Below are 17,987 nucleotides of genomic sequence, written 5' to 3'. Positions count from 1 at the left end.
TACAAGGTTCAATTTTTAGCTTATAAAAATTATATGTTAAAATTTGAACCCCTATGTATAATTTCTTATTTCGCCCTGAGCTTGCTGACACCTTGTACCAAAAATAATGCTCTTAAATCATTTTTTTTTCCGAGTAAATCATACCCCATAAGGACAATATAACTCGAGCTTGAGACATAACCGGTCAACCATTAGGCCAAACCGCCAAACACGTTAATGTACCAAAAGAACGCATCATTTTTGTTGAAGTACGGAGTATCTCTTACTCCGTATGATTCACTTGAGATTCCTAGTAAGTAGTAACTGCAAAAATAGAAATTTCTAATCTTAATTGATTTCATTACTATATCTACTCCAAAACTGCCTCCCAATTTTGATTTTTTTTTTTGAAATAATTTCCCATAATTATAAGCTTGCATGAAACATCCCAAAATTAAGAAAAATTAAATTACGAAATTTGACCCCAAATTCTCCAGTTTCTTTCTCCTCCCAAATTTCTTCGATTTTGAGAGAGAGATGAAGAGGCCGAGTCACAAGTTTGACTCGGTGGTGATAATGAGTCGACTCAGGTCACTCCACCTCTTAATGGGTCTTGTTTTTGTTTACTTTTTCTTGATGACTACTCAATTCCCTGTGTTGTTCCGTTTCTTAGAAAACTACAACGAACCTCCGATACGTTTCATAACCGAAAAGCCCCGACTTGAGAAACCGACCCGAATTCTATCTCGGCTGGACCTCCGGGTTCGACACTCCGACAACAGCTCCATTTACAAGACCGCCATGCAAGCGTGGGTTTTGGGGTCTGAATTATGGTCCAAATTGGAGGTTTACCCAGGTGGGGCCCACAAGGCGGTAGGTCCAGGGAACGAGACGGCGTCGTTTAGGTGCCCAGAGAAGATTTCAATGACGGCGGCGGAGTTTAAGGGGGCGGTGGGGCTACCATGTGGGCTTACAATTGGGTCCCACATGACGGTGGTGGGGCAGCCGAGGAGGGCCCATAATGAGAAGGAACCGAGTATATCGCTAGGGAAGGATGTGATGGTGTCGCAGTTTATGGTGGAGCTGAGGCGGGAGAAGGTGGTTAGAGGGGAGGAGGCGGCGAGGTTTTTGCATTTTAATCCTAGGATTAAAGGGGATTGGAGTGAGAAACCGGTAATTGAGATGAATCACTGCTTTCGAGGGCAGTGGGGCGCCGCCGTTCGTTGCGAGGGGTGGCGTTCCTCGTTGGCCGAAGAAACTGGTAATGTTGCTCTTTTTATTGTGTTTATGCAACTTTGCATTTTTATTTCTTCTGGGTTTTTAGTACCATATTGACTTTTAGTAGTTTGATTACGAATTTAATTACGAATATTGACTTATGAGTGTAATGTGAATTGAGATTTGTGAATAATGTCAATCACGCCGGTGTTATGGAATTAACTGAAGTCAAAATAAGTTCAGATAAGTTTAGATAATATAAGTTCAGCAAAAAAAGTTTTTTTTCCAGATATTTTCACACACAAATAAGTTTATTTCAGATAAAATAAGTTATACGTTAAGTTCAGATAAATTAAGTTCAGTCAAAATAAATCCAATAGAACGGAACCATACTCCTTAGACCCTACCTATAATGTACTTGTACCATAGTTGTTAAAAACATTAATGTAAGGCAAGGGTTGATATTTCTGTTGTTGATAGTTCGCCACTAGTAGCTACTAGGAATGTGTCGTAGGTGTTGAGGTTAAGGTGTCGGTGATGATAGCGCCACTTTTGTTTTAGAGGAACATAAACATAGGTAAGTCAAGGATAATGTAGCAACTTGTCATTGTTGCGAAAAAAGGTTGCCAAGTCAAGTCTGATGAAAGACTACTACTCTTCAATACGGAGTACAACACACTATGTATATACAAGTATTGTAGATGTATGAAAAAGTAATGGAACATAGTGGGTATTAATTAACTAAGCTCTAATTTTCAATGTAGTTATTCATTTATTTAGTGATTTCGATGCTAGGTTTTACTAGGAGTCGGTAGAATTACAATTGGTTAAATGTCATTAAAAGCCTTGGTGAGTTCACTAGGGAATTGGGTAGAGTTTAGGAGGGCAAACCTGATTTGGTGACTTTTGTGTTACTTTTTCGTAAGGATGTTTAGTGCATTTGGTGTAATTTAAGATTGATCCGTTATACAAAGTATTTGATTCATGTATTAAGATTATGTTCTATTCACCTTATTTCAGGTATGGTGAAAAAAAGACCTTATTTCAGGAAATTATTACTTATTCTTATTAGAATCAGATCAAACTAGACATTTAAGGCTGGATTTTCTTAGTGACAAATATTTCAATTTTGTATAATAAGAGAATATGAAAATTAGATATTTGGAATATACTCCACATTAACAAGAATCTATCAAGATCCTGTTTGATCTTCCCTATAATTTATTTAAGTTGCCAAATATAAATTCATCTAAGACAATCATGAACAAGGTCTTTAATAATTGCAACGAATCAACATTGAGAACATTTGGTCATTTTTTGCTCTTTTTTTTTTCTCTAACAATAGCAGAAGCAAGGGTAGACTAGAGGTGAGAAGCATGCGTGCTTGGAAGAACAAACCTGGAAGTCTTGATTGTTTATTTTGAAGGAAGGCAATGGTTATCACTTTATCAGAGTTGCTTAATAGAAAGATAACACCGTAGATTGGAAATTGACAGCTGAGATTAAACTTTCAAGAGAATTGGATCCGTAAATTAGCAAGGTGTTAAAGAAGAATTGTCCTGTTCGGTTCCATTTAAAATGACACAACTTCAAGTTCTAGAGTTCCTTGTGGATGAGTTAGAATGCTAGAACTAGATTCGTGTGACTATGCCCATGTAGCCATATGCCGACACCCTGAATAAGAATTCAATACATTAGTTGGCATAGCGGAAATGGATACTATAACAAGCTCTTTTCTTCTTAATTCAGGCGAGTTAGAATGCTAGACCCACTAGTTATCTGCTAAAATATATTGCAATTCTCAAAATTAAGCAAAATGAGAAGGGGTGTAATGGAAATAAGTACATGTCATTACCTATCTTCTGTGATGCTAGCACAACCAGAATTTGGGTTATAGACTAATAGTTTTTGAAGATGTTATCTTTGGTGCATCTATAAAGTCATGGCAAGTCAAATTTTACATTAATCATATGGCCACGTGCTAGAGTTTGGATGGCGATTGTTTGTTCTTCATGTATGAGAATTAGTCCACCATATTCTGGTTGTACCTAGTAGAGCTCTTGTATCCTTGAGTTTTGCGTGTTTGTTCTTAATTCCACTAATTGCTGGATACTTTTTACAGTGGATGGGCAGGTTAAATGTGAGAAATGGATTCGTGATCATGCTAACCATTTTGAAGAGTCAAAGGCTAGTTTGTGGTTGGACAGGTTGATGGGACGGAGGAAAAAGATTGATTTGGACTGGCCATATCCTTTCTTAGAAGAGAAATTCTTTGTTCTCACCATTACTGCTGGCTTGGAGGGTTACCACATTAGTGTCAATGGACGGCATATCACCTCATTTGCCTATCGTAATGTAAGCATTATGTTGAAAATGCTTTAATAACCTCTTTTTGCATGTTTACCTCTTTTCCTGAACGTTTTGTTAGAGATGCTCTCAAAAACTTCTTATTAAAGTAAATGGGTAAATTTGTATTTTTATCTGGTTTTCCATGTTGGTTACATTTTTTCCAAAATTTTGCATTTTCACAAACTTACATTGTCCATTTTTTTTCAGTGCAATATTATGCAGTAACTTGTTTTTTCGTTCTTAATTGTTCTTGCATATACAGGGTTTTGACTTAGAAGATGCCATGATATTACACGTGTATGGGGATGTTGATGTACATTCTGCATTTGCTGCTTCATTACCCACATCACATCCTAGTGTTGCTCCTGAGAGGCATCTTGAGATGTCCGACGAATGGAAGGCTCGGACGCTTCCTAATGAGCTTGTTGATCTTTTTATCGGTGTAATTTCAGCTGGAGACCATTTTGCTGAACGGATGGCAGCCCGTAAATCTTGGATGCAACATAACTTGGTTAAATCTTCAGTTGTTGTAGTCCGCTTCTTCGTAGCATTGGTAAGAGTCAATATTGACATAGTCATAATGCATTACATTTAATCTTTATTGTCCAGGATAGATGGTGATTTCTTGATGTTAAACACTGTTGGCAGCATGAAAGAGAAACTATAAATGTGGAGCTGAGGAAAGAAGCTGAGTTTTTTGGCGACATTATCATTGTTCCATACCTGGACAACTATGAACTTGTTGTTTTGAAGACTTTAGCAATTTGTGAATACGGGGTGAGTACAAGGATGTTTCTTGTTAATTGTCGTGTTGAAAGTTGCCACGATATGTTGACAATTTCTTTTTTCTTTTCTTTGCAGGTTAATATGTTGACGACAAAATACATCATGAAATGCGACGATGATACCTTTGTAAGGGTAGACGCTGTGATTGAGGAAGCACGGCGGGTTAATAGTGAGAAGAGCCTTTATGCTGGGAAAATGAACTACTATCACACACCCTTACGGAGTGGTAAATGGGCTGTTACATATGAGGTATAAGAAAATATTAAATGCCGTGATCCATTTGTCACTTTTTTGTGTCTGTGTAATTGGCCTAATTGCTATGTGATATACGTGGTGTGCCCATTTCAAGGTTTTTTCCCCCCTATTACGTTAGCTTAAAAGTGGCCAGTCAGCCGAATTAACCCAAGTCCACCCAACAAACTGAAAAGATTATTAATAAACATAATTTGCATTGTTTAAGTAAAAAAGTATTAATTATCTACATTAACTATTTGTTAAATCGCGTGCATGATACTAAACGTAAAGAATAAAAAGGGATGGAGCAAGTATATTTCTGATATTTTATTTCTTGTGTATTGTTTCAGGAATGGCCTGACGAGATTTATCCACCATATGCTGATGGACCTGGCTATATTGTGTCTTCAGACATTGCCCGTTTTATTGTGAGAGAGTTTCAAAAGAACAGATTAAGAGTACGCCAAATATCTTTTCTATCTCTCTAACCAATATTAGACAAACTTTTTTTGTTTGATGAATAAAATCGGTCATTCTGCATTTTGCATTTTTGTAGTTGTTCAAGATGGAAGATGTGAGCATGGGGATGTGGGTTGAGAAGTTCAATAGCTCGAGACCGGTGGAATATCTGCACAACTCACATTTCGAACAGGCTGGTTGCGTCGATGATTATTATACTGCACACTATCAATCTCCTAAACAACTCATCTGTTTGTGGGAAAAACTACAAAGAGAAGGAAAAGCCATATGCTGCAACCTGTAACATTTCTACCATACCAGTTAGACAATTTTTATCCTCTTACGGTCCGGAGGATTTAGGAATTAGGAAGTGTCACAAAGAGGTTTTGACTTGTAGATAGCTTATACTCGTGTAGTCATCGTAAACTCGGTCCTTTCTCCACTTTTGTTAGTCTTTTTTTTTATGAGTTCTGAATTACCTGTAAACAAGGTGGTAGGGTGTGGCTAGGGGAGCAGCGCTGCTCGAAAAAATGTATACAAGGTTTTTTTTGGGGGGGAACTTATAAATTATTCCAAATTTGAGATTTGAATTATACACAATTTTTTTTCACACAATCATGGTGAATATATAAGTTCAGTTATTTTTTCCTACAGAAAGACCATACAACTTTGGCATCATAATATTTGCTTATGATATAGGTAAAGCAGATTACACACACCAACTAGCAATTCTGAAGGTCGCGAACTGGGGATCAAAGCTCTCATCTTTCCAGCTCAAGGTATGAGTCTTCTCCAAAATAATTCATGTGTATTCAATCATAAATTGAGTTTATGAGATAATACCAAAGACTTGGCTTTATTCCCTCGAATTCAGCATTTTTTTGAGTTAGCTATGTCCTACATCCTCATAAAAATGTGCATGATTGAGCATTTTATTCAGTTAAAAGTTGAAATTGTATGTTAATAATCATTGTGCTGTTTCTGAATCATTAGTTTACGAAAAGCCCTCTTTTATCACTGGCTAGGAGCTCCGATCCCCTTGAAGTGGAGGATTAAAGCAAAAGATTCTTCTGTGAGGAAAGTGATTCTTTCTAATGTAGTGGCATTAAAGAAGGAATCATATTCTTAATGAGATATGGTCTAGAAAACCCACTAAACCTCCAAAATTTTACTTTCCAACCGTGTTTTTTCATATTTATTTTATCACTGATTATTGATATCATTATCTCTTTTTTCTATCCCTTATTTCTTTCTTTTCTGAACTGCCCAATCTGTTTTTATTAATATACACTTGTGATGGCGCTGTCTGTTGATTCTAGGCATGTCAAGTTGATATCAGGTCTAACGATTTTGGGTTTAGCCGTTTTGTTTATGTTGGTTCTCAAGTCAAGTCTGTTTGAAAGCAACTTAAAGCAGAGTTTTGGGGGTCTCGGGTAAAAGAATATTGCTCGACATTCTGAATTTTCAGGCAGCTGGTTCGCTTCAGGGTTTTGGTCCGGTCAGTCTTTTTACCAATCAAATTTTTTAAGAACTAATATGTCTGTGCTTGCACATTGTCTGTCTGTTCATCAAATCACAAGTGAGACATGTTCTGATTCCCATCTGGTATAAGCTAAGTAGAGTAAAATACTAAAATGCCAATTTTGAAATAATACTTAATTAATTAGTTAGTGACTAACAATGAGGAGTCAACAGGTAATGACTTAAACATGAGAAAAGAAAAGCATACAAGTTGGAATAAACCCATAAATTTAATTGCATCATCATATTTTACAATTACTTGTCTCAATAAACCCAAAAAAATAAAAACATACATGCAAAAATCTTAAGAACTTTAAGAGTACTAAAAGAAGGGGAAAAGAACGCCGAGTCTGATCTGGTTCTTTTGTCTGAAATTTCACTGTGATGTCGTAATTCTACCATGAGATCCAGAACAATAGTAGCATAATAGAATATAGGATCAAACTTCCTGGAAATACAGCGAGGATGAAGATTTAGAAGAACAGAAAAGTCAATTCCTAATTAAAAATTTTGGTAATGTCAGTTTATAAAAATATGTAGTAATTAGACAAATAAAACAAAAAGAAGAATAAGAAGCATGTGCTTTACTTGCATCAAGAGTAATGTTTATGGAAAAAGCTTACCATTAACCCAAGGAGAAAGAATTAGCCCTGAATTCCAAGCACTTTGAAAGTAACAGTCTGTAGAAGTGTTCACTCCACTTGGACAATTACACACAAAAGTATTGTAAATTCCAGTGAAAGCACAAGCCCCGTTACTTCTCTCACAATTGCTACAATAAATCGGATAATCATTCTTGACGTTGAACTTGTACTTCAATGCCACCCCGTACTTCCATGCTTCGGGATTCCCTTCCTGGTCATTGAAGCTGTAAATTGCAGTGTATGCCTTGCACTGTGCCTTTTGCAGGTCCATCTCAAAGGCGGGCCCCAGATCCACGGGCGCATACACACAGCATGTGTTGATCGGGACGTTTAGCTGGCTGATAGGCTGACAAGAGTAGAGCGAGCTGCAGAGTGTGGTACCTGTTTGCAGTGATGCATGGATCCAGAAAATTTTCTGTTATGGTAATTATTTTGTACTGACCCTAAAGCTCCGCTTGGTTGAGTGCAAAACATTTTCAGTGTAAAATGATTTTCATGGAAAACAATTTACAATGGATAATACAATTCTAAAATTAGCTTTCCAGAAAAATAAACGGAAGGAAAATGAAAGGGAAAGCAAACAGGTAGTGAGAGGAGTGTACAAGAGAGATAAGGAAAAGGAAGGAAAACAATTTTCAAAAATGCAAAATAGAGGAAAACTGTTTCCAGGAAAATGTTTTACGCCCTACCAAACGGAGCCTAAAGATTTCATCTTGTTTTGATAGTGTCTTATACATTCGTAAGGAACTTGAACTGATATATATTGTACTGTACCTGCATTATCACACTGGGGGACGTTAGTAATGTTCCCATTGACAGCGCCTTTATATATAGGTGACGAATCTAATGAGCAGTCCAGTAGTGCAAAGACACTGCTGTCATCGAAAGAGAATGGAGCGTCCCAGTCGAGGCTGAACCCTTTGCTAGGCTGAGTACAAAAACAGGACGACATAGTTGGATCAGAAACATAAAGTACCTTTTTGTCATAATCGATGTTGGTGACCGGGTATGAGCCGGTGTGGGTGATGAAGGTGAGTTGTCTTTGGTTGCATGTAACATGTTTAGTAAACCTAGGGTCGCCACACCCCGGACCGCCCCCGAAGGGGTAGCGGAGAGGGATGTCGCCGCAGAAGCGTTGGCATACTTGGGAGTAGACCTGTGGGAGGAGTAGAAAGAGGAGTAATAGAGAGAGATGATTTTGGTTCATGGTTTAGATTTTGTAAAGGGTATGAGTAAGAAAGGAATACGTGAACGGGAAGTGTTGGTTTGATTCGTTTATGGATGGTTTATATGGGTCTGAAATGGGAGAATATGGTGTAATTTTTGTATTGGAAAGAGGAAATGAAGTAAGGGAGGACCAATATGGCTTTTTTTTTTTGGTAATGGGGGAATTGGATTCACCTTTGATTGTATGTGGGTAGATCATAGATGCCCGTCTTTCTCTCTGTTTCCATGCTTCTCACTCACTTTTTCTAACTTCTTTACTAGCCAACTATACTCCCTACAATTTATTATGCTTTTAGTGTCTCTCAAGTAATCATACTCCAATAATGCTAACCTTTTTTTATTTTTTTAATACTCTTTTTCTACATGTTAAGGTTATGTTGGTGACAAGTAAGGCCGAGTTTATCTCTCATATTGAACCCAATCGGCAAACTCTGTCACATTAAAGACCGAACTTTATTATATGATCGAGTACCCTGGCAACACTTTGATCAAGACTTGGGATAAACACACGCTGAGTAACAGGCCGTGGCCATGAGAACTTGAGAAGCCTCGATCATGAGAGGATTGTGTGAAAGGCCCGGTCGAATCACGGTCGTGCTTCTCGTATTCAACAAAGAAGTTTGGCAGTGGCAATATCAATTGGTCCATGGCCAATTTGCTAGTATATGCTTTACCGGTGAGAAAGAATGTTACTTTGGGCACATTGTAGTTACTTCCATATGATATGGAAATCGAATATGTAGACGATTTTTGGAAAGTTCTTTTCTGCAGTGAAATATTCTGATGCTTTTAGCAATCCACATTTTTTGAAAAAGAAAAGTTCTATTTTTAAAATTAAAAAATTCCATATTATTGGTCTATATATTCTCGTGTATTCTCTCTCTTTACATTCGTAATTTGAATTATCTCTAAAATAAAGTATGTTTTTGGTTTGATCTACATGTCTTTTTTCATGTTTTGTACTCTGTATGATTTAACCATCAGAGATTAGTGCAATAAGAAGCATGTTTTGTCGAAAGCTTAGGTCTAGATCCGAAGGATATCGGTGATGGTCGACAAACTATTTTCCATGTCATTATTAAGGTTGTACTTATACTCATAATAACATGTGATTAACATCTAACATCTGTGTCTTACATAAATTAACAACTGTTTTTTTGGATCTCTCTTCTACTTTGTCTCACCATTTTGATTTAAATCAACAATTATTGTTCCTAATAAATACTAAGACAATACTAATAATTGGAAGTCTAGATTTAGGTAGCAACGAGTTTTTTTTTTTTTAAGGGTGTCTAATTTATAGGACTAAAATATCGAGGTTGTGAATTGTGATAACCAAATAAAAAATATTGGGGTTGTGGGTTTACCTACCCAGACGTTTAAGGGTATGTGTCCCTCACTTTGAAGGAGAGAAAGAAACTTCTTACAACGAATAAGAATAAGAATCCACTTTTTAATCATTTGGTAATCCTAAATTATTCGATTGTCCAATTTTGTATCCATCAATTTGTCAATTATATAACACATCACTACAGTTATATATTTATTTATCAAAAGAAAGAACATTTGAGCCTTTTTGAGTGCTAATTGAGTAAGTCGATCATAAGGTACGATTTGTTAAGGGGCGTTTTTATCACCTGATAAAACCTAAACCTATCTAAACTTATTTGAAGTTATTAAAACTGATTAAATTTGATAGGCATAGTTATAATTTATCAGACCTGATTACGATAGAGTAAACTTAAGAGAGCAAATTTATAAGACTTAATTTGAACTTATATACGCAACCTAAGTGGAGGGATAAAAATTGGTTAAAAGATAAATTTACCCTTAATTCATAAGTTGTTACTTACCAAATATAGAGAAACACTTGTGTTATCCATACCCGACTCACCAATTCTTTGTTCTTATATCCCTATTATCCCCAACTCTCACATATCAAACACTGCGGAAATGATATTAATTTCGGACTGTTGGACAAAATCACGAATTCGTCTATGTGGTTTTTGTTAATGCTTAACGTTTCTTCTTACATTAGAGCACCATTTGCTGATTCAACAAGTAGCCAACAAACGGAGTAACTCGTAAAGGAGTACTTTGAAGTGAGTAAAGCTGAACATTAATCATACAAAAATTATTCCATCATTAAAGATTCAAGCCGATCTTGAAGCTAAATATCAATACAAGCAGGGTTTGGATGAAAATAAATTTCAAAATCAACGCAGCTCGAAATATCCACCAAACAAGTAGCAACCCTCCTCACCGAGGGAAATCAAACCAAACAAGTGATAGCCTACGCAAAAATAAGGATGAGCAGCCCATGTAATAACCGCTTCAATTCGTTGTAAAAATAATGTACTAGCGTTAAACCATCTTTTTGGCTAAATGACCATTCAAAGAAGGGAGTTTAAAAACAAATCTAGTGGAAAACATCCCACATTGACTATTAAACTCCAGTTTGTTTCTTTATAAACCAGAGCAAAACTGATAACACAGTATGAGGGTCATGTGGCAACACAGTATGTGGGTCATGTGGCCCAAATATATGCAGACACTGTCAGACAACCGAGCAACTTTCCCAAATCCCACCGTTTCGAGCAAATGTCTTCTAAGGAGACAGAAAACCAAGTCTGATAGAACTTTTTTGCTCTTTTCTTTTGAATTTGAGATGGCTTATTGCTATACTGCCTATAGCATTTTTGTTATATGTCTACTCTGCACACATTGGAATGTTAGACATAATCTGGTGTTATACAAGAACATCAATGAGTGGATGCATTACCCTTTCACCAAGACTAGAATTCAAGCACTATTGGTTCGTAAACTCGGTAGTAATCAAGAAAATCAGTCAATCTTGATATCTTGTTACATTATATAGGTCTTCATTCTTAGTCCTCTTTGACAAATGCAAAGAACCATATGTTGGCACTTGGCAGCAGTCTAATCCATACTTTTTTTTTTTTTGTTCCATCCTTCTGTAGAGCTAAGTTTAAAAAGTTAATACATACAATAAGACACACTCCGTACTAATTGCTGAGTCATGAACTCAGCAACAAAACGGATCTTGTCCCACATTATTTACCTAACAACAGGCGTACAAGAACAATGAGTATAAAAAAAGATGCGTATAACTTAACAAATAACTTACCTAAATGGGATCAATGAGCGGTCATAACATCTTCCCAAGTAGAAGATTAATGGTTTCAGATCTAAATTCATCTGCTTAGACAGAGTAACTAAGGTCGCTGTTCTTTTGAGATCGACCAAACAAAAAGAAAGGGAGGAGTTACATTTTAAATGTTTGAAACGGTTTTTTCATGGAATGACCTTGACGGAATACGAGGGAGGCTACATCGCTGGTAACCAGTAGTGAGTTGAAAAGTCAAACAAAGTACTACATATGAGCAAAAATGACAGTAATTAGTACAACAATGACAGTATTTTAATACAACAATGACAGTATTTATGCAAACGATGACAAAACTTATATAACACTTGTATACATACTTTTACCCATTCATTTAATATGCAACACTTTTATCCATTCATTTAAATGGTCTCTTTACTTTTTATATTTCATTACAGTTGTATACAAAATTTCCTTTTTTTGGGTGATTGTGACAGTATTTTAATACAACAATGACTATACAACAATGACAATATTTATATTAGAAATGACAGTATATAACAAGTTCACAACACTTTTACACATTTATTTGAAGGTGGGCCATGTTTTCAATTTTTTTTATTTTTTAAAGTGGGTATGGAGTGCTTATTTCGCTGGTTACCAGCGATGTAGACAACCTCGACGGAATACCGGGCATGACATAATAAAACTTAAGTGCACCAAATGACCCTGGACTTGACGGAAGTCTAACTAGTCAGTAGTTCGAATTAACCCTTAATTAACCTAATATATTTCTTTATAATAAAACAGACACTATGACTGATACATGTCACTTCCTGGTGCAAAAATTTTCGGCCAAAAACTTTTTCTAAAAGTATATCAACTTTGTTTATTTTCTATCTTTTTTGTAAAGTGGCTATATATGGCAAAAATATTGGAATATAAATTGTGAAAATTAATACATACCTACAATAATAATTTACTTAAATGATTTTGGTAATATTTTAGTCAAATAGCTATATCAAATGGAAAAATTAGCAAGTATATAAAATACGTTATACATATAGGACGAAAATTGCAATGATTTAATTCGAGATTTATTAATTATGCATTTGCTTTATGAGGAGAAATGTATCGGTAAATAGATATTCGTGCGTGCACGGGATCTAATATAGTTAGCCCTAAATTAAACCATTATTCAATTATATAATTTTCTTCTAATCAACTTTTTTTTTTCCTGTTATTCTCTTATCTGACCTCTCCCCTTCCCTTCTCTTCTGGTTCTAGGAGCTTGAGCACCAACCATGACAACAACAAGAACATTCATCTATTGCATCTCCGTCGACCTCCCATTTCTCCCAATAACCACCACCAATTTTTGTTGATTATTTCGGGAAAAGGTGGAAACTTACAAAATTAGGGTTTTCTCGGTGCTTCGATTTGGAGTTGGAGGAGGTTGATAATGATGGTAGCAACATCCATAACGCCCAATCTGAAGACAACGTCAAATTTGCGGTTGCACTCGACGCCTAAGCGACCACCATTGTTGCCGGCGTAGAGAGATAACAACAACAATGTCGCCATTGCAGCTCACCATCTGCGTCCAAAATCTAGGGAGGTTAACTCTCGTTATTTGTCGACTTCTTGTTTGTCCTCCAAATCTGATCTTCCTCTTCAACTATCTCCAATTCTTCCTAATTTACCCCCTCGTCCCGCCAATGTTTTAGTATGTGTGGATGTTAGAGGTTGCTAAACTTCCGTTAAGTTCATGGCATTTGGTGCACTTAAGTTTAAATAGGGATATATTATGTTTTTTGAAAACATGAGGAGTATTTAGTGCGTTCCGTGAACCTTGTGGACATTTCATGAAATAACCGTTTTTCAAATAACATTAGTATTAGCAACAAGTTGGATCTTGTCCCACATCATTCAACTAACAAGAGGCGTACAAGAACAATGAGTATAAAAAAGAGATGCGTATGACTTAACAAATTACTTACCTGGACGGGGTCAATGAGCGATCATTAAGGCTCATGGCCTAAGTAGGTGACCTCCATTGCACTTAGGAGGGGTGACTGCCTAACATCTTCCCAAGTGGAAGAGTGTACGTCATAATTTGTGATAGTGGGGGCCTGCGTTCGCGCGGCCCTTGTTCAATTCGTACCTAAGATTTTAACACATGGATTTACCTGCCAAACAAGAAGTAGCTTGGTTCAATTCTACATACTCCGTAATGTTTTACGGCTGATGTGCAGTAATAAAATCTTTCTTATAAGTACACCTTTGAATGATAAATACAGCCCTGAAAGAGAACTTGTGCTGAGTAGGAAGAATTTCACATACGGAGAGTGGCAGTTTTTGAACGAAGACCATCTTTAAGCTAGCTTTCCTTAGAAAACAAATCATCCCACATTTTCTTGTTGGTTGGAGAGAATATGCTAACAAACTTGGGCCATTTCTCAATTTGTACGTGTCATCCTTGCGTAGGGGTCATGCTAAACTTCACTTTACCTTTCCCATTTTATCAGGTGTCTCCGAAGAGAAAAAAAGCAATGTTAAAAGCCAAATTGCCAAAGTTATAAAGAAGTCTGTATTGGACTTCAGCGTTTTATGGTAACATAAAAAGAAAACCCGTCATAGAATACTCCGGGAATTTCATAGTCTAATATAACAACCACGAGTTAATTATAAAGTCTACCAGCAACTGAAACTGATTGCAAACTATAGATGACTAAGCCTTATAGGCCGTTATCGCTTCTTAATCATAATTAGTTACTCCTTACACATTGTGTCATTGTGATCCACAACAAGTTTATTTGTAGAAGGAAGTTCCTCAAAAGAGCTTAAAAATCCAAATATAAACATTTTTATTGAAAATATTTAGATTTCGAAGCAACATGTGGTGATCACTGTCGTTAACAACCTCTAACATCCACACATACTAAAACATGGTTACTAATATCATCCATTCATCCTACAACGACATACCATGAGACTGAGAGTGATGAATATCTCAACTTATTGCAGCACTAAAGTTCTACTCTCCAGGAACCTATTACATCCTAAACATCTCAAAGGGCCAAGGCTAAATACATCTCATTTCTTATGCAGTCTTTTAGGTCCAATATAAGCTGAGTAGCTTCCAAAGGTGTGCCTATTCCTAAAAGAACCTCGGTAAATACTTCCCCAAGTCTCTATTTCTTCCATGACAACATTAGAAGTTGAGCAAAAAGGTTTACCTTGTGTCCTACCTTCTTTAACATCAGATATTGCTTTTTTTGGTGCAAATCAGATATTGCTTTTTTAAGTCTGAATGATTCACCATTTGACGTGTTGGGCCTGTTGTAACAAACATGATAATATGTCAGAATTTTTTGGGTAGGGTCCCATGCCAATTCCAGTTCAACATGAACCATAAGAGTACACAATATTGAAATGCTTCTCTTAGCATATTAGTACTGGGAGGTTGGAACCAATCAAAATGGAAAAAAGGCTGAATTTCCCTTCTCTCTGCAAGTGACAAAAACTTTGTCAATAGCAACAAACAGGAAAATTTCAATGTTCCTAACTTCCCTAAATTTCTAACCTTAAAAAAACCAACAAGTTTTCTATTAAGAAATGTAACAAAACATGTGTAAAACACAAAGGAGTTGACAGGAACATTGGTTTGCTAACTTTGTCGTACATCAGACAAGGACAGCGTTACCCCAAAGGCAGGGCCGGTCCTGGCTTTTTGGTGGCCTATGGGCGAAAAAAAATTGAGGCCCTTTTAACGGCACGTGGACAATTTTTTTTTATCATAAATGTGATGTACTTTATGATTGAAAAAATGTATGTAAATAATTGGCATTTACCTTCTTAAAACTTAATACTACTCTATTCTAATTAAACTAGCCAAGAAATATTACCTCTATTACAAAATATGAAGGCTTGAATATTTTCGAAATTGTGCCATTAAACATGAATTATATTCAAATATTTCAAACATTCAAGGAAACATAAGACAAATTTTACAACAACTTGACCTCTTCAAATCTCAAAATGGATGAAAGAAATGTTTTGAATAATTAAAGAAATAACGAAACTTAAAATTGAAAACGACGATGATGTAGTAACGAACCATTTAGCAAGTCGGTAATAATTTTTGAAGTACAATAAGGTAAATATCAATTATTTTTTCTAAACTCTAAAATAAAACAAGGAGTGTGATTAGATTAACAAAAGAAAAAAAAAATATTATGATTATAAACATTGTATATGGCTCTACTTTATGGTGTTCATTTGGACTCAAATTGGATAATAGAATATGATTTCATTGTTAGCAAATGAGAAATAACAAAAATGAAAAAAAAAAAAAAAAAAAAAAAGAGAAAAAAGAAGAGAAAAAAACCAAGCAAAATTAAGGCTAGTAGGAGTCGAACTCAGGTGAGTTTATCAAAATCATACACATACAAACCACTAGGCTACAATGCCTAATATAAACAAATTTGCATGAAATTTTATAGAACCATACTTTGATTAGTTTAAGTGATATTGGGCCTTTTCCCTGGGGCCTAGGGCGACGGCCCCTTATGCCCTGCCCCAGGGCCGACCCTGCCCAAAGGCATTCGACCGAGTTACCAAGAAGACCACTCTCTGCAAGAAACTAACTAAGGGAAGGGTATCACGGGGTATGACTTGAGAACTTACTCAGGGAAGGGTACCACGGGGTATGTCTCTCACATATAGTGTAATTGGAGATCAATTGTTAAAATTTGTCATCTTAAACCTTCAGATTCTGGTATCATCATTTTCAACAGAGAATTAGGCATTCAAGTAGGTTTTACTCTTCACCGCATTAAATGACATACATTTGAATGAGTTCTTCAAGGAGATTCAAACAATCCAAGTGCAATACATTTGAATGGGGTTCCTTTAAGGAGACTGTAACAACCCAAGTGCAAGTTCTTTATTTATGTCCCCAAAGCTGTGATTAAGAAGATAAACAAAAATTTCCTGAATTTTACAGTTCAAACTAGTTATTGAGCATATACATGATGTAAATCATGTAACCCCTAATAAATCCATCAATTAACTTCTAATGAAATTTACAACCCCTAATAAATCTATCTAATTATTTGTGTGTATTTTTTATAACTTCGTCTTATTATCCTGTATAAGAGAAATTTTGAATAGTAATTTAGTGGGGTGCGTCAGGCCGGTGCAGTAGTGCAACGCATAGGCGACACTTCAAGAGCCCATTAGCAAGCTACTGTGATGGGACTTCACAAGTTTGACTAAAAGTAATACATCACACAAGTTGGACTCTCACACAATTGGTTGTGCACTTGTGCATAGACACACACCTTAAAATGAGCTTATAAACTCCAATTTATAAAACTCCATGGTGCCTCTAAACATACTATTATGATAAAGCTAAACAACTACCTTCGTGGAACAACCATCCAAAAGATGTTCTTCTAATTTTTTTTAATCTTACATACATTTATAAAAATAGGTGTGAGTTTATATGTTCTTACTATAATTGGGTCCATTTAGTTGTTCTTGCCCTAGTATTATACTATTATGTCTTTGGCATGGATCATTAATTGTCTTTATATGTTCTTACTTCATTTGGGTCTAATAAGTGATGTTGCAAACAGTGATAACACATCCACTTTATTCGGGCATAAATTTTACCAATATTGTGAATTATTCAGTTCTCGAAAATACTATAATTGGAGATCAATTGTTGGATGATGGAATTTAAAAGTACGACTTCAAGCTACAGTTGTTTCAACAAAGATGGGACAAACTCTTCCATCGAAGTAGATTGATTATATTCTTGCTATCCAGTAGCGATGTTTAATCTTTTTATCCACCATTAAAGTAATTTAAGTTCCTATTCAGCAGAAAATCTCAAAGGTACAACCAAAAAGTTCAGCTGAACCGTTAGTAGAATCAAACAAATTATATTTTCTGTTAGTAGAATCAACCACATTAAGATAGAAAGCAAAATATTTCTTAGTTTGTGTAAACGTTTTTCCCTAGAGCAAAATATTTAATAAAAAGATGCAAGGGGAAAGCACAACAGTCCCACATCAATCAGGAAATGAGATCCAAACAACGACTGCAATATAAATAACTAAAGCAACTTCTGATCAATTCACTCAGCCACGCAGTGAGCACAAAGCGAACTATTCTTTCGCCTTTTACTAAAGAATACCGTGTGCTCGCTGCATTCAGTGGCATACGTTTATTTTTGGAGGGAGTTCTTACAGGAGCTTCCAGCAACTCCAGTGCAAATTTCTCTTATCAACAAAGCTAACTGTGTTACTGCATATAGTATTATAGTAAGGGGGCGTTTGGTTTGCGCAGGGTAAACGGAATGGATAGCAGAAAGGGAATCAAGGAGGAATGGAATGACCCTGATTTCCCCTACCTGTTTCGGTATTTCCCAGAAA

At 36.0% G+C, this 17,987-nt stretch overlaps 2 protein-coding genes, 1 long non-coding RNA gene and 3 other non-coding genes across 6 annotated transcripts; 4 read left to right on the top strand and 2 right to left on the bottom strand.

Moving 5' to 3' along the window:
* Positions 1-204: 204 nt before the first annotated feature.
* LOC110784452 (hydroxyproline O-galactosyltransferase GALT6) lies at positions 205-5,821 on the top strand. The gene is made up of 7 exons (XM_021988905.2): positions 205-1,240; positions 3,320-3,552; positions 3,809-4,099; positions 4,195-4,323; positions 4,408-4,581; positions 4,917-5,024; positions 5,123-5,821. Exons 1-7 carry the CDS (start codon positions 517-519, stop codon positions 5,327-5,329), a joined length of 1,866 nt encoding a protein of 621 aa, XP_021844597.1. The 5' UTR covers positions 205-516; the 3' UTR covers positions 5,330-5,821.
* A 936-nt stretch (positions 5,822-6,757) lies between these two features.
* On the bottom strand, positions 6,758-8,792 carry LOC110784519 (uncharacterized). The gene is made up of 3 exons (XM_021988984.2): positions 7,965-8,792; positions 7,170-7,571; positions 6,758-6,994 (listed from the first exon to the last, which is right to left on the bottom strand). The coding sequence occupies exons 1-3, from the start codon at positions 8,395-8,397 to the stop codon at positions 6,942-6,944; spliced, it is 888 nt and encodes a 295-aa protein (XP_021844676.2). The 5' UTR covers positions 8,398-8,792; the 3' UTR covers positions 6,758-6,941.
* On the top strand, positions 7,475-9,352 carry LOC130459181 (uncharacterized). The gene is made up of 2 exons (XR_008918383.1): positions 7,475-7,613; positions 8,789-9,352. It is a non-coding gene; the product is annotated as an uncharacterized lncRNA (long non-coding RNA).
* A 4,184-nt stretch (positions 9,353-13,536) lies between these two features.
* Positions 13,537-13,696, top strand: LOC130466475 (U1 spliceosomal RNA). Its single transcript, XR_008926700.1, has one exon. It is a non-coding gene; the product is annotated as a U1 spliceosomal RNA (small nuclear RNA).
* Positions 13,697-13,985: 289 nt separating this feature from the next.
* LOC130466433 (U6 spliceosomal RNA) lies at positions 13,986-14,088 on the bottom strand. The gene has a single exon (XR_008926664.1). It is a non-coding gene; the product is annotated as a U6 spliceosomal RNA (small nuclear RNA).
* A 3,607-nt stretch (positions 14,089-17,695) lies between these two features.
* Positions 17,696-17,811, top strand: LOC130466394 (U5 spliceosomal RNA). The gene has a single exon (XR_008926628.1). It is a non-coding gene; the product is annotated as a U5 spliceosomal RNA (small nuclear RNA).
* The last annotated feature ends 176 nt before the right edge of the window (positions 17,812-17,987 follow it).

Source organism: Spinacia oleracea, chromosome 1 (genome assembly GCF_020520425.1).
Source record: "Spinacia oleracea cultivar Varoflay chromosome 1, BTI_SOV_V1, whole genome shotgun sequence".
NCBI classification, from domain to species: domain Eukaryota; kingdom Viridiplantae; phylum Streptophyta; class Magnoliopsida; order Caryophyllales; family Amaranthaceae; genus Spinacia; species Spinacia oleracea.
Note: the sequence above shows the minus strand (reverse complement) of the source record. Positions and strands in the feature narration are given on the sequence as shown.